General features: G+C 39.9%; 1 protein-coding gene across 19 annotated transcripts in view; it reads left to right on the plus strand.

The window, feature by feature from the left end:
• ADGRL2 (adhesion G protein-coupled receptor L2) overlaps positions 1 to 20,626 on the plus strand; it is a 252,946-nt gene that overhangs the window by 142,906 nt on the left and 89,414 nt on the right. For all 19 annotated transcript variants that reach the window (XM_061633470.1, XM_061633468.1, XM_061633465.1 and 16 more), the window contains one exon: positions 432 to 645. In XM_061633470.1, the coding sequence (XP_061489454.1) occupies positions 432 to 645 (214 nt within the window). The remainder of the gene's footprint in view (positions 1 to 431; positions 646 to 20,626) is intronic.

The following is a 20,626-nucleotide window of genomic DNA, read 5'->3' on the forward strand; positions in this document are numbered from 1 at the left end:
ATTTCAAAAATTATGAGAACACTGACAGAAAAAAGTAAAAAAGGGGTCAGGTTCTTTTCTCTCTCTTTTTACACTTTGAACTCTTGATTTTCTCTGACTGTTTTGTGTATTGCCATGAAAACTTAGAGGGTTGTTAAGCAAGCGTTTCTGAGTTCAGGACTATAAGTTTTGTAAGATTTTGTTTTAAATGAGCTTATGGGAAGTATCAGAATGGCATGGGGATATTTTCAGTTTAACATTGCGGAATGTGAAAAATCCATGCTGACTATAGTATACAGCCACTCTCGTGGCTGTATAATGCAACCTGCAGTGGGGAATAACAATTTCCATGACAGTTACAACTAGAACAATGTTCCTGTGATTACAGGTGTGTGGATCTTAAGAGTTGTATATAATTTTATAATTTAATGTGTTTTCTCATTTCTTTTTAGGTTTCAGTCGAGCAGCATTACCATTTGGTTTAGTAAGGAGAGAATTGTCCTGTGAGGGCTACTCCATCGATCTTCGGTGTCCAGGAAGTGATGTCATTATGATAGAGAGTGCTAATTATGGACGGACAGATGACAAGATTTGCGATGCTGACCCCTTCCAGATGGAGAACACAGAATGTTTCCTTCCTGATGCCTACAAGATTATGACACAAAGGTAACGGAAATACTGACTATAACACACTCCAGAAAATGAATCTATACAAGAAAGATCCAATGCATTGAGCTCCCCCCCCCCGAAAAAATATCCAAATGCCGCAGTCATTTTTATCTGGAAAAACTAAAGAAATAAAGCCACTAGCCAGAGTGTTTGAGGTTTTTCTGTTTTTTTCTGTGTAAATAGCAAAAAAGCTGGAAGGTGACTGCAAGGAGACAGAGACATTTTAATATGTTTGAAATGCTGCTGTATCCTTGTCTTCTTGGAAGTCAAACTCCTGCTCAGAAGTTTTGAGAGCTGCTGCCTGTTTAAGTAGTTTCTAAATATTCATGCTAATTAAACGGCACATTCCTATGCAGATTTACTCAGAAGGGTCATTGAGTTCAGTGGGACTTGCTTCCAGATAAGCGAATGTAGGATTGCTGTCCTAATGCAATCAATCAATGACCCACCTACAAAGTACACCCTGTATGGATTTATATGCGACAGGGTGGGGGGAATAAAAGATTTAAAGTACAGAAATTTCCAGTTCTACATTTGATTAGCCCCACTTATTATATCACCTGTACAGTGGAACTTTAGCATTATGTCTGAACCTGGGTAAACTTCAGTTACTCTATTGTTTAATGCTGGTGTGGGGAACTTTTGGCCCTCCAGATGTTGCTGAATTGCAACTCCCATAATCCCTAGCCATTGGCCATGCTTATTAGGGCAGATAGTAGTTGTAGTTCAGCAGCATCTGGAGGGCCAAAGGTTCCCCCAAACAATCCAACTTCAAACTGGTTTATAAAATAGCTAAACATGAGTTAAAGATCAACAACAGTTTAGTGTTCAGAAGTAAAATCGAAAAAATGAAAAATTGAATTCAGAAAATTGAATTGAAAGCTTCTGTTCTGCTCATGGCTGTCCCAGAGGCAGTGAATAAGCCCCAGACCTGTTCACGTACCATTAAACCATTGTTTACTGTTGTATCCAAATGGAGCTAGTGTAATGTTCTATCTACTTTTCAGAACCTTCTGAATTATAATTAGCTATATCATTCTCCAAACACAAGAGCTCATGTGAGCATTTATTGGTAGGTGATTCTGTTTAATAACAATGTACTTGTCTTCACTTATTTTCCTTTTACTTCAGCCTTCTAAAGAGATGTAGAACTTCCCCCTGCCCGTTCACTTATGTAAAATTAAAGTATTCCAATTTCCTTCAGCCTTGGCATAATTAAGAAACAGGCACAATCCTGGCCAGAGTTAAACATTTATTTAAAGTTACATTTATTTAAATGGGAGAGTTAAGCATGCTTTTAAATCTCTCCGTCTGAAGCCACTGGGACTTAACAATGTGTAAATTTGGCTTGTTTGCATTTATTGTTCTTTTTTAAAAAACGAAAAAAGGTTTTCTGGAATGTGATTCCAAGCCTTGCATGTACACAGGATACCTTGTGTGGCAGAGTTTCAGTAATGTAAATTGTTTAAGCCTTGCATCAGCTGCTCCCAGTTTGGGCTTACATATTTTGAACTAGATCCACACCTGTGAATTGTGGTTGCTGGGTAAAAACTCAGGAGAATGAAAGAAGATTTTAAAGACATAAAACACCCTAGAAGATGTTCTAAATGTTTTTAAGTGGGTTAAGATATTTTTAACTGTTTTAATTATTTCTTATTTTAATTATACTCTTTTTAACTTGTACTGTTTTAACTTTTTGCTATTTACCACCCTGGGCTCCTTTGGGAGGAAGGGCAGGATACAATTGCGGTCGATGGGTGAAATAATACGCAGACAACAGCAGCTATAGTTGAATAAAGGGCCACTTTATTAAATTATAAACAAGAACGTTTAAAGCGACCTGCAGAGGTGAAACCTAAGTGCGGGAACTAACTATAGGCAAGCAGCTTGCCCTACAGCTCTCGGGCGACCAGCCCCTGCTGGGGCAAATGGCAAGCCCCCTTTTGCTTACCCCTTGCCCCGGCCACACCTTGTAGGTGAGTAGGGAGGCCTTCCCACGTCACCACCCCCCAGGGCTGTAGAACCCTCAGGTGGATGAGGTAAGTTGGCCCCAAAAGCAGTCCATATCCTGCCCTCGGGCCGTATAACCCTGAGAGACAGGCCTCCGGAACCACCAATCACCTTGAAAGGTGCTAAGGGGGCCACCTAGCTGTCATTACCTATTTCCCCTCCCGCACTTTACCGAATCCATGTCCAAAATATGTCCACGTTAATAATTTGATTTGAACCAAATTAGCCAAATTAGCCAAAACACAGCCTATTAATCACGACACCCTCTAACCCAGTTCCCTCCATCCCCCAAAGTGTGGAGCAGGCAAAAAACCTGCCCGCCAACAAGGGTGGGCAGGATAAAAATTCCTACTCAGCCCCAAAGCAACCATGGTCACACTGTAAAAGAGGGAGGGCGGGACGGGCGTTGCGAGCCAAGAGGAAGTCGGAGGGGGCTGAGCAGGCTTAAATAGGCCCATAGCTCCGCCCCCTCCGTGCAGAACGTCGTGCGTCATCCCAATGCGACGAGTGACGTTCCCTTCTTCAAAATGGCTTCTGCGACTTCACCCTCGGCCGCAACTGTGCTACCGCTCCCCAGAGTTTCGCGCAGGTAAGCGAAGCTGCATATTTAATTAATCACTATCATCATCATCTCAGCCTAAACCCTTCCCCTTACAATTGCTAACAATTGGAGAGACGCCTTTGCACATCATTATAGAGCTACTTCATTGAACAACAGACATTACTGCCAACTATATAAGTCTGATAATACGTATACAGCTAAGTCCTACTCAGAGTAGACCAAGTGAAATTAATGAGCCTAAGTTTGTCATGTCTGTTTTCAAGGGGTCTACTCTGAGTTTGACCACTCTGTGCTCTCAAGAAAACACTTTTCGTAAGTATACCCTATGGATAAGGCCAATGGCCCATCTAATCCAGCATTGTGTTCTCACAGTGATCATCCAGATGCCTATGGGAAACCTGAAAGCAGGTCCTGAGCACAACAGCACTCTTCCCACTTGTAATTCTCAGCAACTGGTATTCAGAGGCATACAATTGAGGTAGAACATAGCCATCATGGCTAGTAGTCATTGCTAACTGTATCCTCCATAAATTTGTCTAATTCTCTTTTAAAGCCATTCGAGTTGGTAGCCATCCAGAGCTTGGAAAAGTTACTTTTTTGAACTACAACTCCCATCAGCCCAATCCGGTGGCCATGCTGGCTGGGGCTGATGGGAGTTGTAGTTCAAAAAAGTAACTTTTCCAAGCTCTGGTATTACTTGTGAGAGTGAATTCCATAGTTTAACTATGTATTATACTGTACTTCCTTTTGTCTGTTTTAAATCTTTCAACATTCAGAGTTCTAGTGTTACGAAACAGGGAGAAAAACATTTTTCTGACCATATTTCACCTTTTCTCTTAAACTAAAAAGCCCCAAATCTACAGATATTGAAAGATACTGTAAGAGCTATGTTTGGTGTGTCTGTATGTAAAACCGGTGTTATAATTAATTGTGATCCACAACTTCAGTTACCTAAAATGACACTGGCACATAAAAATCCTTTTCAATATGACCCAACAGTATAAAAAGGACATATTCAAAATATTTTTTCCTTAAGAAATAAAAGAATCCACATCATTTGAAATTATGTACTGCTTCCAATAAATGACTGCACATCTCACCATAATCTCAGACTGCAGTGCTCCCTTACCCTAGTTCCATCACTCATTTATCCTTCACAGGGCACAGCTGTGAATGAAGTCAAAGCTTAATACAAGAGATGTTTACTTGCTTTGCTCTCCTGACCTTTCTATTTGTAGGTTAGGGGCAGGCCTTTTAAAATTCTTAGACCCTTAATTTGAGATCTTCTTTTCTTTTTATTTTCTTAAATATATGATGATGAAAAACCTATTTATTTCAGGGAAGAAAGGGACAAAATGGAGATATTCTTTGGGACTCAAGTATCTTCTGACAAATGAAGTTTTTAATTCCTTTTGTCAACATGACTGATGCATGGCTGAAAAACAAAACCAAAATAAATTACCTTTCCGATCAGATCCAGTCCTGTATTCCCTTGCTTGTCAGGCCTTAAAAAAAGAAGTGCAGGAATATCAGATGAGCTTTCTTTCAAGTGAAAACAAGGCTGGCCCTCTTTCTTTCTAATGATATTGAATAAACAAAATTCTTTGACAAGAGCTCACAGCCTTGGATTGGGAAATCACCCATCTCATCTGATTAATCTCATCCTTTGCCCCTTAATCGTCAGGTCTGCAAGGGTGGAAAACCTAAACCAGATTGAGAAAATGGTTTCCCTCCTACGTTATCACATTACAGTGCACCCTACAGAAAATCATTTTGGAGAATCTTGCCATATATGCCTTGTGACAGCATTCAAAACATGCCTCTGTAAAAATGTATTTCAGTACACTGTTAACACTGTATTTCTTAACCTGGGTTTATGTTCAGTGCTTTATTGCTATTTTTGTCACCCAGAGAAGTCACTGTATTACTGAAAATGAAGCCACTCTTTTAAGAGTGGGTTTCTCTCCCCACCCCCAAGCTTGTGGCAGCTACTATTTTTTTGAAAAGTGTTCTGTGTGAAAGGTGCCTTATATTCAACTGCAATCTACCTTTTCTTTTTCACTCAGTATTCAGGATACTTGCTGCTCCTTCTCTGCCCCAAAAGTGATTTTATTGATGGTCATATATCAGATACCAATTTGAACTAGTGCATTCCCTGAATGAATGTGCATCAAAGCTGTCATTGTAAATGAGTGAGCTCAAATATCAGATCCTTATTTTCCTTTGGCATGTCATTGGCTTTCAATACCAGAGTCTAAAAGATGCTTGACAAACCTCTACTGTACATGATTATCAGAGCCAGACTCTCTCTTTTTCTTAGACAATCCTTTATTTAGAGCTGGCTTCAGCTCACATCAGAGCAGATTTACAGACATGGGCATTCTTTCTACACCCTCATCTCAAAGAGTAAATTCATAGTCAGATGTTTGCAGAGTTCTTTCTACTTAAATTCAGTTTTTTAACACTGACCACATTTTGTGATTTCAATTTATTCACAAAGCAAAGAAATGTAAAAATCTGGGCTTGGCTAAAGTGTCACATTTACCTAAATTATATTTAATAATATTTAGCAATTATCAGAGGTAGCAAACTCTGTGTCATTGAGATGTTTGGAGCACAGCTCCCATCATCCGTGATCACTGGCCATGTTTGCTGGGGTTGATGGGAGTTGAAGTCCAAAACATTTGAAGGACACATGTTCAGTGCACACTTACCTTCATTATCTTACTTTTTATTGTAATTTTTAACAACCCTTTTGGTTAATATAAATTTGATATGAATTGAATTTGTTGTTATCCTTAACAACTCTACCAGGGAGATTAGGACTGAGACTGAGAATGGCTTGTCTACACTCACTACTTTTATAATTTGTAGGTTTTAGCAACTGTACCTCATAATCTCTTACCTGAATGCAGTTTCACTTATGTCAGAGTCTTGATGACATAGAATGATTGAGACATGCAAAAATGTGCAATATGATATATTCTCCAGTGAAGAAATAAATCATACAATTTTTTTGTGGTGGGGGGCATGGAAGAACCTTTTTATTAGTTTCTTTGCAGTTTTGCTAATTTTTAGTTTATTTTTAAAAAATACAGAAAAATCATTATTTATATTTTTTCAAAATATTGACTTAGTGACAGACCATCTAATTCTTTAACAGAAAAAAACACAGTCCTGCATTGAATGCAAAGCCTAGAAAATGAACCAGATGACATTGGAATTCTTTTTACTACACTTCTGTTGCGTTCTACTGTGGTTGTGCCGAATTCTTAAATTTAAACTGATGTGTAATTAAGTAAATTAAAAAAAATCATACTCTCAACAGCCTTGTATACTGTATTCCAAATAATTAAATATGAGTTTACCTAATATGTATAAAGAAACCTATAGATTTTTGAACATCATGTTAATACTCTCCTGTTTGCAGCAATTGTGGTGAAAGATTCTTATTCTTAAGAATTCAATGTATGCAAGTTACATGCTCTTAAATAGGGCTTCTCTCATGTAGCATTCTGATAGGTATTGATTTGAGCTTTGACGTACATGGCCAGCAGGAGTATTGTTGGCCATATATTATCCTTCCAGCCTTAGGCTGAGATGTGGTGTAGTAAATTGTTGATGCTAGAACCTTCAAATAACCACATACATGTCAATGAAAGACATCTGCCTTGATTGAAAATAAGTGGCCAGATATACATCTAAGGGTTGTATCAATCAGCATTGAGTTTAATAAAAAATCTCTTTGAAAAGAGAGCTTGAGGTTTCAGGTTAGGTTCTATGCAAGACTGGCTCCTGAGAGAATGTATGAGCCCCAGACTAAATCTATTTCTCTCCCCTCCTCCACTCACCCTGGCTTGAAAATTTTGCAATTGTGACTAACCCCTTAAATGCACAATTAATACTTTAAAAGGCAATTCTCCCTTCATCCCTTCTCTCTCTCTGGCAGCTCTCCTGAAATGAGTGTCTTGATTTATGTATTTTGTATTTAATATACAGAATGAACTACACTAAACGTACAATAATGCCGTTATTTGTAATGGGAGACCATTGTCTTTTACCATAGCAGCATAGCCAAGTGGGGAGACTTGAGGCCACCCCAATTATTATAGTGTAGTGATGGTTAGAGGGAGATATGGCGTTGTGAGGAGGACTTGCCAGGTAAGGGGAACGCAGCCCAGACAGTTAACGACTGTGCCTTGTTCCGGTCCTCCCCACACCCGCAGGTTTGTTGGTTGCCCTATCAGCCAGCTTCAGACCTCCAGATGCTGCTCCTAAATGCCAGACCTGTGCATAATAAGATCTCCCTCATTCACAATTTAATTGTGGATGAGGCAGCCGATCTAGCATGTATAACTGAGACCTGGGTGGGTGAGCAGGGAGGAGTCAGTCTCTCCCAGCTATGTCCGCCAGGGTATCTGTTCAGCATCAGGGTAGACCTGAGGGTCTATAGGAGCTCCATCTCCCTCTGCAAGCACCCTGTCCATATGACTACTGGTCTGGAGTGTTTGCACCTTGTGTTGGGTCAGCAGGACAGACTGGGGATTCTGTTGGTGTACTGCCTACCCTGCTGCCCAACAGACTCCCCAGCTGAGCTGACAGAGGTGGTCTCGGGTGTACTGTTGAGATCCCCCAGATTGTTGGTTCTGGGGGATGTCAACATCCATGCCAAGGCAACCTTATCTGGGGCGGCTCAAGATTTCATGGTCTCCATGACAACCATGGGACTGTCCCAATATGCCATTGGCCCAACACATGTAGCAGAGCATACTCTAGACTTGGTTTTTGCAACTGGACATGGAGATGGTGATCTGAATGTGGGGGGGCCTTACATCAGTCCCTCTGTCATGGACAGATCACTGCTTGCTGAAGTTTAGACTTACAGCGGCTTTTCCCCTCTGCAAGGGTGGGGGACCTATGAAGTTGCTCCGCCCCCAGAGACTAATGAATCCGGATGGTTTCCAAAGGGCTCTGGGGAGTTTTCTGGCTGATAGGGCTGGTGCTCCTGTCGAAACCCTAGTTGAACTGTGAAATACAGAAATGACCCGGGCGGTTGACATGATTGCTCCTGAGCGCCTTGTCCCGATTTCTTGGATGAGTTTCAGTTGGTACAGCTTGAGGACATTGACAAGGTGCTTGGACAGGTTCGTGCAACCACTTCTGTGCTGGATCCTTGCCCTTCTTGGCTAACAAAAGCTAGCAGGGATGGAACAGCTGGCTAGGCCAGGGAAGTGATTAATGCCTCTCTGAGAGAGGGGGGGAGGTCATGGCTGCCTGAAAGAGGCGGTAGTGAGACCACTCCTGAAGAGACCCTCCCTGGACCCAGAAAATCTTAATAACTATAGACTAGTAGCAAATGTTCCATTCCTAGGCAAGGTCCTTGAACGAGTGGTGGCAGCACAGCTCCAGACACTCTTGGATGAGACCGATTATCTGGATCCATTTCAGTCGGGTTTCAGAGCTGGTTTTGGCATGGAAACAGCCTTGATCGCCCTGTATGATGACCTCTGTTTGAGAGAGGCAGGGGGAGTGTGACTCTGTTGATTCTCCTCGATCTCTCAGCGGCTTTCGATACCATCGACCATGGTATACTTCTGGGAAGACTGGCTGAGTTGGGAGTGGGAGGGACTGCATTGGCGGGTCGGCACCAGAAGGTGGTGCTTGGGGAACATTGCTCGGCACCCTGGACTCTCCAGTATTGGGCTCCGCAGGGGTCAGTTCTGTCCCACATGCTGTTAACATCTACATGACATTGCTGGGTGTGGTCATCCAGAGCTTTGGAGTGCGTTGCCATCAGTATGCTGATGACACGCAGCTCTATTTCTCCTTTTCATCTTCTTCAGGTGAGGCTGTCAATGTGCTGAACAATGGCTGTGACAATGGACTGGATGAGGGCTAATAAACTGAGACTCAATCCAGACAAGACTGAGATGCTGCTAGTGGGTGGTTCTTCTGACCGGATGGCGGATGTCCAACCTGTCCTGGATGGGGTTGCACTCGTAGCTTGGGGGTTCTCCTAGAACCATCTCTGTCACTTGAGGCTCAGGTAGCCTTGGGGGCACGGAGTGCCTTCTACCAACTTCGGTTGGTGGCCCAGCTACGCCTCTGTCTGGACAGGGATAACCTGACCTCAGTTGTCCATGCTCTGGTAACCTCCAGGTTAGATTACTGCAATGCACTCTACATGGGGCTGCCTTTGAAGATGGTTTGGAAACTGCAGCTTGTGAAAAATGCTGTAGCCAGATTGTTAACAGCAACCAGACAGTTTGAACATATAAAACCGATTCTGGCCTGCTTGCATTGGCTGCCTGTATGTTTCCGTGTTCGATTCAAGGTGGTGGTTTTAACCTATAAAGCCTTACATGGCTTAGGAGCACAATACCTGATGGAACACCTCTCCTGACAGGAACCCACCCATACACTATGCTCAACATCCAAGGCCCTCCTCCGGGTGTCTACTCCGTGGGAAGCTCTGAGTCTGGCAACAAGGGAGAGAGCTTTCTCAGTGGTGGCCCCAAATTATGGAATGATTCTTTTGACAAGGTGCACCTGGCGCCAACACTGTTATCTTTTCAGCGCTAGGTCAAGACTGTCCTCATCTCCCAGGCATTTTAGCATGTGTTTTTAAATTGCTTTTTAAAAATGTGTTTTTAAATTTGTATATTTGTTTTTAATGTTTTAAATTGTTGTAAACTGCCCAGAGAGCTTTGGCTATGGAGCGGTATACAAATGCAATCAATCAATCAATCAAATAATATAAATAGCTAATTATATTACGATACTGGTGACTGTAGCCGCTAAATTAGATGTAAAGTGGATTTAAGGTTCCTGTACACGGGATCATGGAGCCATTTAACTTAGCCCTATCCTCAACAGATCTTTGTTAAACTAGAATGACTGTTGAATAGGAAATGTATCTAAGATTATTTTTATTCAAATATAATTTAAATATTCATCAAAGAGGATTTATGTTTGAAGGTGACAGAGACTATTAACTTAAAAAAACATAATTAACTGCACTGGGTATCATGAAGCAGAGTTAGTCAAATAGCTGAGAGGTGTAATTGCTCTAAAATTTGCAAAGCAATAGTTTATATATTATACAGTTGTTTTAGAATTAATAATAATGTGGTTCCCTGTGTAAGGCAATTTAAAGCTTCCTGTTAAGGTTTACTGCTCTTTAGGAAATGTGTTGAATATTGTGTAGTAAACAGGACTGACACTTAAAAAACCCATATATGAAGATGAGATTGTAGTAATAATAATAAAAACATACTCTGAATTTTTGTCTCTATTAGGCCTTTATAGCAGAATGTGAGGAAGTGTGTAGTACAATGTGAGAAAGAAACTTTCTAAAAATTGTACTTTTTAGTTTTTTTGTATTTGGCTCTACTCCTGAAGTAGTCAGATATTCTAATAGCATTTTTGCATTACTGAAATTGCTGAGATGCGAGAGCTTAAGGGTCAAGGAGAAGAACAATAGCATGATGTTAACAGAGCATCTGTTCTCCCTCCATTAATGAAGTAGAAGCTAATTGCCTAATAAATTGGTCATCATTACTCAACAAGCCTAAATAACTCCGGACTTCAATAGCAGCAATGTGAAGTAGAACCTTACAGGCACAAACTAGAGAAAGATCTTTACTTTGTTTTCTGCATCTGAACCACACATGTGAATGTAAGGACATCTTTATTGTGCAAATCTGTTTGAAGAGAATAGAAAAGGAAACAAAAATAAGACCTAACCAGAGTTCCAGTTGCTCATGAAGACCTTGCCTGTGTCATACATCATTTAACACACTTACCTTGTTTATATTAGTGAATAAGGGTGTGTGCTAGTTTCTCAGAAGAGTACTGCCTTTCCCACTTCATAGCACACTGTGTTGTACTCTCAGGCCTGCACATGATGCTAGCAGATATTTAAAGCATTTCAGCCTAACATTTTATAGGCCATGATGAACTGAGCCTTTAAATCAAGTTACTGCTGTAAAGTTAATGCAGTCTAAGAGTGTAACATAGACTAAATGCTATGTTACAGCAAGCAGTGTATTACTGCTTGATAAAGAAACATCAGTGGAGCATCAAAATTTTCCCCCTCACATAAAGCCCCGATGTCAGATTGTTTGGTAATGTAATAAAAGGCTGAACTATGGTACAGATCTGTGCTCCTTAGATTTATATCATTGTGTGTTTGGTTAGAGTCTCTGTCTCCTTTTTAAAATAAGGTAATTTTGGGATATTATAGGAGCATGCAATTTTCTGTTTCCTGATTTACATACATAAATCTTCAAAACTTTGAAGGAAAGGTGCCAAAATTATTTATCACAGCAGTAGGGTACATGACTGATGGATGGATTGTCTAACTTTGATTGATTGATTATATCGTTTATTATTTGTTGTTCTTCTCCAACAGCATGAAACCTGTGAACAGCTTCAGATGTTGGACAGTGAACAGAAAGCCATAGTGACTTGTGCTTCTTGTTCCTCTGTATCACTTTCATGCTTGAAATACAATTTTGTCACACACCGGCAGGTTTTTTACCTTGTAGTTGCATTGTAGATATGATGACATTTCTAAGTGAATCACAACTTCTTAATACTTTCTGTGCAATACCATGTTGTATTTCATAGGAGAGGGTTCCACTCAATTCAGTGGTAGCATGGCTGCATTGCTGGCCTTGTCTTTGACATTGTCCCCACTTGCTGAGGTTCAGCCATCCATTGGGAGAAAGTATGAATGAATGGGCTTCCAGCTGTAATTGTGGTGTCTCCTCTGTTCAGTTGAGAGTCCTGTGTGGCTGGGACTTCAGAACACATGGAGGAGTCTCAGTGAGTATAACCACATCTCAGACCTTCTTTCAATTTGTAGATATCAAGGATGGGATGGGGTGGGGCTACAATCCTGCATTAAGCTATTCTTAGGTTGCAGGGAATTTGGTTAAACAAACAGTCATTGTACTTCTGAGAGTTTTCTTAAAAGGAATTCCTAAACATTAAAATCCTTTATGTGTGATGTAACAAATAATCCTGTTGTGTTATAATCTGAACCTTACCTCATTGGATTCCTTATTTCTAACTGGAGGAGGCAGGGAGATTGAGCTGCGCTATACTTTGTCTAACAGAGATGTGTGCATTGTAAGTGTAATATTTATTAGTGGCAGTTGGCACAAGTCTTATCTTTAACCTTGCTCTTCAACTCTTGCAGTATTGCTTTCTTGCTGTGATTTCTAGCTAGAGGGGGTAATGATGCTGAACATGTCTTTAATCTAGGCATTTTATGAACTCTACAAAGCAATTCTTCCAGCATAAATCAAAATACTATCCTCAAACCTAGGGTTTGTGTGAGGTACTTTTTATGTATGTGCAGCAATGAGGCAGATTGGGCTCATTTTGTCTCCCCCCCCCATTACAAAAGAACAACCACTTACACACGGACTTGCAAATGTGATGTTCAATTTCAGGTGGTGAACTCAGTGATACAAATATGCAACCAGATTTCTCATTTCATGTATACATTTCATGTATCAGCCTTCAGAGTATGCTATTCCACTGCCTGTATCATTTACCCTGTATCCTTCTTTGATTATTTCTTCATCTTTGTAACTGAGATACAACATAAGGATCCCTCAGTGTAGTCCCTCTTTTTAATTAACACTTTGGTTAACGTGCTGCTAGACTAAATATATATGAGCTAGTGTTCAGTTATCATGAATGCCATCAGCAATGCCTTGTTGCTTTCTTATCAGCTGCTTCCTGCTGTCAACCCAATACTTATTTCAATAGGAAAAGATTTGCATCCAGCATTATGTCTAACTAACATGGGGTTTTTAATTGTGCAAACACATGAAGCTTTAGCAGTGGTAGGCAATTTGATAAAAGGATTAGATTATGAATATTTCCAAGTTGATTAAAGATTAGCTGGGAGTTGACTGAGGTGAGTTGATCAATCTCCTCGAATCTCCTCATGTGTCTTGTACATTTGAACTTAACTTGTAAGGGGAGAGAGAAGAGGGTGGGTACCAAAGCACCTATTTTTGAATATATATAGAGAGAGGAAGGGTGGGATATTAATTGAAATAATAATAATAATACAAATCTGCCATTCATTGTGAATTAGCTATGCAGATTCTAACAGAACACATTCAAAGAAGCAATTTACACCCTTCCTCCAAGATTAAGCTGTTTTGAATTGCAAAAGTGAAAAGAATGCATTTTTAGATGAAGTGTTACACCTTGGAAATGTTACGAACTTTTGAGATGCTAATTATACCCAGACATTATACCCAGATATCACCCTGGCTGATGAATAATTGTTCTTTTGTGGCATCCATCCTCTCTCAAGAACCAAAAAGAAAGGGGGAGACCCCAACACAACTCAGCATTTGTAGCACAAACTTCAGAGATGCATTTTAATAGAAAGTGACACCACCAGTACTGACTTGATTAAAGACCCTTTCAAGAGGACACCACTTCTGTTGCAAGTTTTAAACCACATGGGGGAAAATGGGTAGGGAAATGAGCAGATTGAATCAAAAGTCTTTCATTTAGTTATTAGTATTCTGTTTGACATTTATACTTTTAAAGCCATAAATGGAAAGTTAAAGGTTTGGAGAGGAGGGAGAGATTCAGGCTGGTCTCAGATTACAATCTACTCACTATAAGAAAGAAAGAAAAGAATGAAAGGATCGTTGGGGAATGGCTTGAAATTAGCCTTCTATAGTATCTTCTGCTCAGTGTTTTGCTGTATATTGGAATGTGCCATAATGCATCATAAATATAATGCAAATACCCTGCATTGATGGGGTAACTTTACAAAAAGAAATAGATTTACTCCTAAGAACCAGCTTGTTCCATATACAGAGGTTTGTATGTTCATTTCCCACTTTCCACCCCCTCCCTATTTGCATCATTGCTGACTGGAATACTCAGAGAGGGCAATTAATGGGCTAAGAGATTTAGGCAAACCCAGATCCATGAGGGTGAAAAATATTTCTCCATGGGAAGATCTTTAAGGAATAAATAATTACAAATGCCAGAGGTTTGCAATGACCAATCTAAATTTGAGCATAATTAGGAAGACCATGGCCCGAGAAGCAAAATGCTTGTTGTGTGCCTCTATTCTCATATCATGCAACTAATTAAATATTTAAAAGCCCATCCGTAGCCTTCATTTCCCCCCCACCCCCGCCAAAGAAAAATAACCTGCCACAAAAAGATTGGTAACTTTTGCATATAATTAACAGGTTATGGAAAGGGGGGCAGATTCCAATAGCCTCCAAGGTTCTTGCAAGGTCATGTCTTATTATGCTGTATCTTCTATATGGCCTGGTAACAACTTTCTCGCTAATTTAAATCTTAACTAGGGCATCCCATAGCGATTTCCCATTTCCCTTGTCAAAATGGAAAGTGTTTGTTTCTGTATGTAAAAACTGCACTAGGTGAACGTTTTGATAAGTAATTGGTCCTAATTGACACTGGCCCCAATATATAGAGATACACTGTAATTATCCCAGGAGAAGTTTTGAAACTGTAGGCATCGTATAAATGCTTAAATAAATAAGCGGACACACATTTATTCACTCTGTGTATCTGCAATAATGTTTTCCCTGCATTATGTTGAGGCATGATGACCCTTTGAAATTAAGGAGGTCTCAGTAGTCTGCTTCGTAAATAAATATGTCTTATTTTGCTCCTAAAATGAAGCCACTTTTATGTTGAATGTGCATTTCTGCAAACAAGAAAGTTGGGCTGGATTAATAAGAGTCTGAGCAAGTCAGGCCTAATTTGCATTAAACTGACCCAAAGGTCTTGTAAAATTGCTCAGAATTATCAAGGCTTCTAACATATCAGAGATTTTATTAACAAATTACTAGTGTTATTTTAAAAATTGCTTATTTCTCTAATTAAAGGAGCTTTTAAAGGCAGCTTTAAATTGTATTTAAAATCTATGGAAATTACATTATATAAACATCTACATATTGTTGGCATTGTAAATCCTGGCACAATTTATTATTCAGAGAATCACATTAAAACTAGAAAGGGGGGCATTCTGATATTGTAAAACTTTTAACTCCTTTATGAACACTGAAAACTTGTAGCCCCTTTATGGACATTTCAGATAAAAAATATTACAGGCATACAAATCTGCTGTTTCTCTCTTTTACACCAATTTTATGACCTGTTGTATGACCTGTTGATTTCAATGGGATATGCTGCTACATTTGACTTCCCCAATCTGGTGCCCTCCAGATATTTGGACTACAACTCCCGTAATTGCTATTGGCCAAGCTGGCTGGGGCTAGTAGGAGTTGTAGTCCAAAATATGAAGGGCACCAGGTTGAAAGCTTCATAGGGTTCCTTTAGGTATATCTAAGGACTTGCAAGTGTCCAGTAATATTTTTCTCTCTCTTACACACCCGCTACCCCACTAGGCTATCCCCTGTCATATCCCACACTCCTTTGAAACTTTCCTGAGTTTTTAAAAAACGGCTGGTTGTGTTTGCTTTCTATGTTTTATATATATATTTTTTAACTGGATTGATACCTCACTAGGTTAATTTATTACTGTAAGTGATTTTGCAACCAAAACAACCAAATTAAGTAGCTAACAACATTTCTGCAGTGAGCAGCCACTAGCAATCACAACAGTTTTCTTTCTAACAGCAGCAGCCCAATGCTGTGCTAGGGGTAAGGCTCTGCAGAATTTGGTGTGCCTCACTCAATGTTAGGCTGTAAATTAATAGAAATGTTATAGCTTTGCCTTTAGGGTGGAAGTGTGTTGGAGAGCCAAATATTATCTGCTGAAAATGCTTAGCAAAAGAGTGGAGCTTTACACTTAGGATCTAACCAATTTCCCTATTTTAGATTACAATGGAATCTCCAACTCCTATCCCGCTTGGAAAGTTGCACCTTGGAAACTATTCATTAGCTCTGAACCAAGGATTCCTTGCCTGACCAGAAAGGAATTAATTTCTGCCAATTACCCACTTTTGCTGCCATATCACGCGCCTATCTGGGGGGCTCTTTGACCTTCATGAGCAGCTTTTCAGGGAGCACAGGTGTCTGTAGTGAGCAGTAATGGGTGGTACGGCTTGGCTGCATGTGCGTTTGTGTATTAGTCAATCTAAGCTGTCACTGCTCATGCCTTTCATTTCAATGTGGCACTTGACAACACTTTACTGCAATGTAATTTTTGGTGGATTGTGCCCACTGGATTCTATTGCAGAAAATACATTAAATTAATTTGAATCCCTTAATTGATTTTACAGAACCAAGAAAAGATAGCTGTATCTTTAAAATTCATATTACATTTAAAAATACCTGCTACAAACATTACTTATTACAGTAATTGTGACATATGGGATCTTCACTGTGGAGCACCTCCTTTCCCATATTAATCACCACATTTAATTTCCTAATGTTATGTTTATTTAGTAATTAATAAGGTTCAACAAATCATTAGTTATTAAACATTTAAGGAATATCATATCTGCATTTGTCCTGCAGTGTTAAAATTGTTGACTTATGCACAGGCTCCGCTATCTTCACTACTATTACATATGCATGTGTGTTTTGTTTTGGTTCTTTAAAAAAAAATCATGTCAGGTTACTCCTAGTAATTATGAATAGTGTTAAAGTGAGGACCCATCACAAAATGTGAATTTGAAGTCTTACTCATTGACTTGGATCCTAAGACAAGTTAACTTTAGGAAATTCACAAAAAGGATATTTTTTCTCCTCCTCCATCCTGCAGCCACTTCCTCCATGAACAGCCACTCACTAGGTTTGGAAGATCCTCCTGGGATAGGGCATAGGGCGGGGTCTGCTGGGGAGAAGGTAGACTCACCTTACATTGGGCAGACCTCTGCCTACTTAGGGGCAATCTCTTCTCCTTCAATAATCTTTTGCATTGTTTCCTGTCCTAGCAAAAGCCATGCCTTACTCATCAAATTAGTATTCTGGTTGAAGGTAGAAGTTATTGCAGCCATAGTCAGGAAATGAAGAGGCGAGGCAGGATGAAGTGTGGATAAATCAAGGGCCACGTTTATTCAAATAAAGCCAATCAAATGCTTGATTGCATACAAAATGATCTGAAGAGGAAAGTGTGGGACCTAAATCTTACCCAATTGGGTGAGGACACCCTGCCATGGGAAAGGGGGTAGTCAAGCCCAAGCCCCTTCTCTGGGCTCCCATCCCTGCAAGGTGGTTAGGGAGGCCTTCCTGCTCCACCCCCCGGGCCACACAACTCTGAGTGGGTGTTACAGGTTAGCCCCAAATGTGAGCCTTATCCTGCCAACAGGCCACACAACCTGGAAGGCAAGCCTCAGATCCCACCTCTCACCTTAAAGAGTGTCTAAGGATGCTCACCAAACCTTACCCTGTGAAATTCCCGCACATATCCTCCAAACATGACCAAATTAACCTATTTTCAGTATTAAAGTACCTGGCTGGTTAATGAGTTAGCCAAATCCAGATTAAATCAAATAAGCTGAATAAAGATGAGCCAATCAGTTGAATTGGAAGAACAGTACAGGGTAGGCAAAAGACTTGTCAGCGAACAAAGGCCAGTGAGCTAAAACTTCCTACCAGCCCCGAAGCGACCAGTTAAACTTATACTGCCCAGAGGGACAGTAGGTGGGCGTCACCAAGGCCAGAAAGAGGCCAAGGGAGGACGGAGCAGGGCTTAAATAGCCACCCTGTCCCATTCCCTGCACAATGAGGCGTGCGTGGCCACACCTCAATCATGGGGCTTTGAAGCCACGCCAGGACTTCTCCCAGCATGGCTGCAAAGGCCCACCATCAACAGAGCCTTCCTAGTCTGTCGATGGGCGGGAATTCTGCTAGATGCATGAGTGTGTGTCCTGACCATGGTGATTGCTCTGATTTGCAAACTGTAGTATCAAACTAGTATATATCTAATGTCTTACTTCCAAGAAAACAGGGGCCTTGCAGTTCTTTAGTGAAGCAGATAGGGATGTAGGAATAAGTGCGAGATCAGCATCTTTCCAAAACTAAACTCCCAGAAGTCCTTTGGATGAAACCACAACAGCTAAGCCAATTTAAAGAGTATAATTAACAGGTTATATTGGAACACATAGGCATTAATATGACTACTGTAAGCGTAGTTCACTCTATAGCTACCCTAGCCATCTCTTCCCATTTGCATTTGTCTTTAAAAAAAATATCAAAACATCCCAGTGTACAGTTTTCCACATTCAGTACTGCTTTCCATGTGCCAATCTTGTCATGCTATACCAAGCCTTTCATTTTAATGCTGGAGTATTTGTTCAAGACCGTAGATTTTGCATTTTTAATCTTCCCTAGAACAGTGGTGGATAATGGCCCCTGGCAGGAGATAATGAAAATTTCTTAATTTATATTTTCAAGCGGAAGCCTCAATTGAAAATGGCATCCTATGGCCTGGAGACATAGCTCTAGTGCAAGTTTCAGGGGAGCTGTAATAATAATGCAGTGCCAATGGTGACAGGAATGATAGGACAGTGAAGAAGTAATTTAAGGAAGAAAAGGGAATGTACCAAAGCTTTATTGTAGCATATCTAATGATCTGCTGAAGATCCCCAATGACTTTTGGAGCATGACAGGAGAAACTAATGTTATCTTGCCAAAACAGAAGCCTCTGCTTAATCAGCAGAGCAAGACTATTGATTAAAACACCTCATACAAATAGATTACACATGGAATCTCATCTCCATACTTTTCACTTGGTAAAGTGTAATAATGAGCATAAGATAATCAAAAGAAGAGCAAAAGCAATTTGTTGGGAATTGTACGAGTCAAGATTACAGCGGGAACACAAACAAATTAGAATGGAAACAAGGACTGCTTTTAAAGGCAAGCACATGAGGACGAACTTGCACAGTACACAGGGATAAACATGAAATGGGCATATGTAATAGCAGTTGAAAGATGCAGAATTATCTCATACATTTGTTCCACTTTTCCCCTCTCTTTTTTTCTGATATGTGAAGAGCCCAGGCCTGCTTTTGCCCAGTCATTCGAATGACACGAGACAAGTTCATCATCTTGCTGGAACTGTTAATTAACTGGTCATGTTTGATTTCAGATTCCCTGGGTGTCATCTCAGCACCTGTATGCATACATATACACACATATATATGAAAAATGTAAAAAGAAATGTATTTATATATTTATACAATATATCACAATTGGAGGGAGGGTAGGGGGAGATGGTTGTGTGTGGATATACCTCTGTCTCCACATATGCCCCTTCCTTTTCCTCTTCCTCTGACCCAACCCCAAAACAACATCTCAGAAGCACAGGAATTTCAGCACAACAATTATAACCTTTGACAGACTCAGTTTACAAGCCTTCCAAGAAGAAGACTCATTCATTACAGTCTGTGATGCTCTGGAATAAGGAACAGTACTTAGAATAAGGGACAACTAGCCATCCTGTCCAACGCAGGCAGGATTTCCAGATATATTGCAAGAATCTCTACATTGTCCTGTTTTATCAAAAAGAACTGCAGCTGTGTCATTCATAATAAAATACTATTAAGAGTTCACTATGGTTTTTCTTTCTCAAAATAAACAACACATCCTCACCCTTAAAACAAGTTGTCAAAATAAACAGTTACTCTTCATCCTTATATCAGACACATTTCCCCCCAGTTCTTTCAGAAATCACCAGTCAATAAAGCTAGCCTTGCTGTTGCTGTTTGCTTGGTCAGTAGATCGCTTTACAATATTATATACAATATTTCTTGATCCTATTTAAAAAAAAAAGATAATAGGCAAAAAAGATAGGCAAAATAGCAGACATTCTAACTGAACATAATAAGTTCAGCTTTCTGCTAGAAAAGAGAAACACCAAAGAATTATATGAATCTATACTAATTTTAAAACGGTAGAATTATTAGTATATCAATGCTTCATTGCTGCTCCTTGTCACTGAATTAGCGTGATACATCAAGAAGCAGCCTGAGTAATGTTATGAATAAAAGCAGTACAGGATTCTAGCAAACATTGTCTTAATAATAATAGTACTAATAATAAAACATTGTGTGAGGGTTCGGAAAACCCCCAGAGAACATGGTTGGCGTGGAGGGATGGGGAGGAGAAGGAGGTGATGTTCCGCTTGCACAGTAACTTTGTTGGAAACAACCCTTGGGGCTTTATTTAAATCCCACTGTGAGAAGACCCATTGAAATTAACAAACCTAAGTTAGTCTTATCTATTAACTTCAGTGGGTCAACCCTGAGTAGGACTAGCATTAAATACCACACATTTTTAAAATTGTTAGAGTTCCATTTTAACTTGCTTGTTGATTTCTCTGTGCATTTTGTTTCCTTGGGTATTATCATAGAAAACTGAGATACAAATGTTGACTTGAGTAAGTTTAAATAAGTTCCACATTTCCCATTA

The sequence above is a fragment of the Rhineura floridana genome, chromosome 6 (assembly GCF_030035675.1).
Source record: "Rhineura floridana isolate rRhiFlo1 chromosome 6, rRhiFlo1.hap2, whole genome shotgun sequence".
NCBI lineage: Eukaryota > Metazoa > Chordata > Lepidosauria > Squamata > Rhineuridae > Rhineura > Rhineura floridana.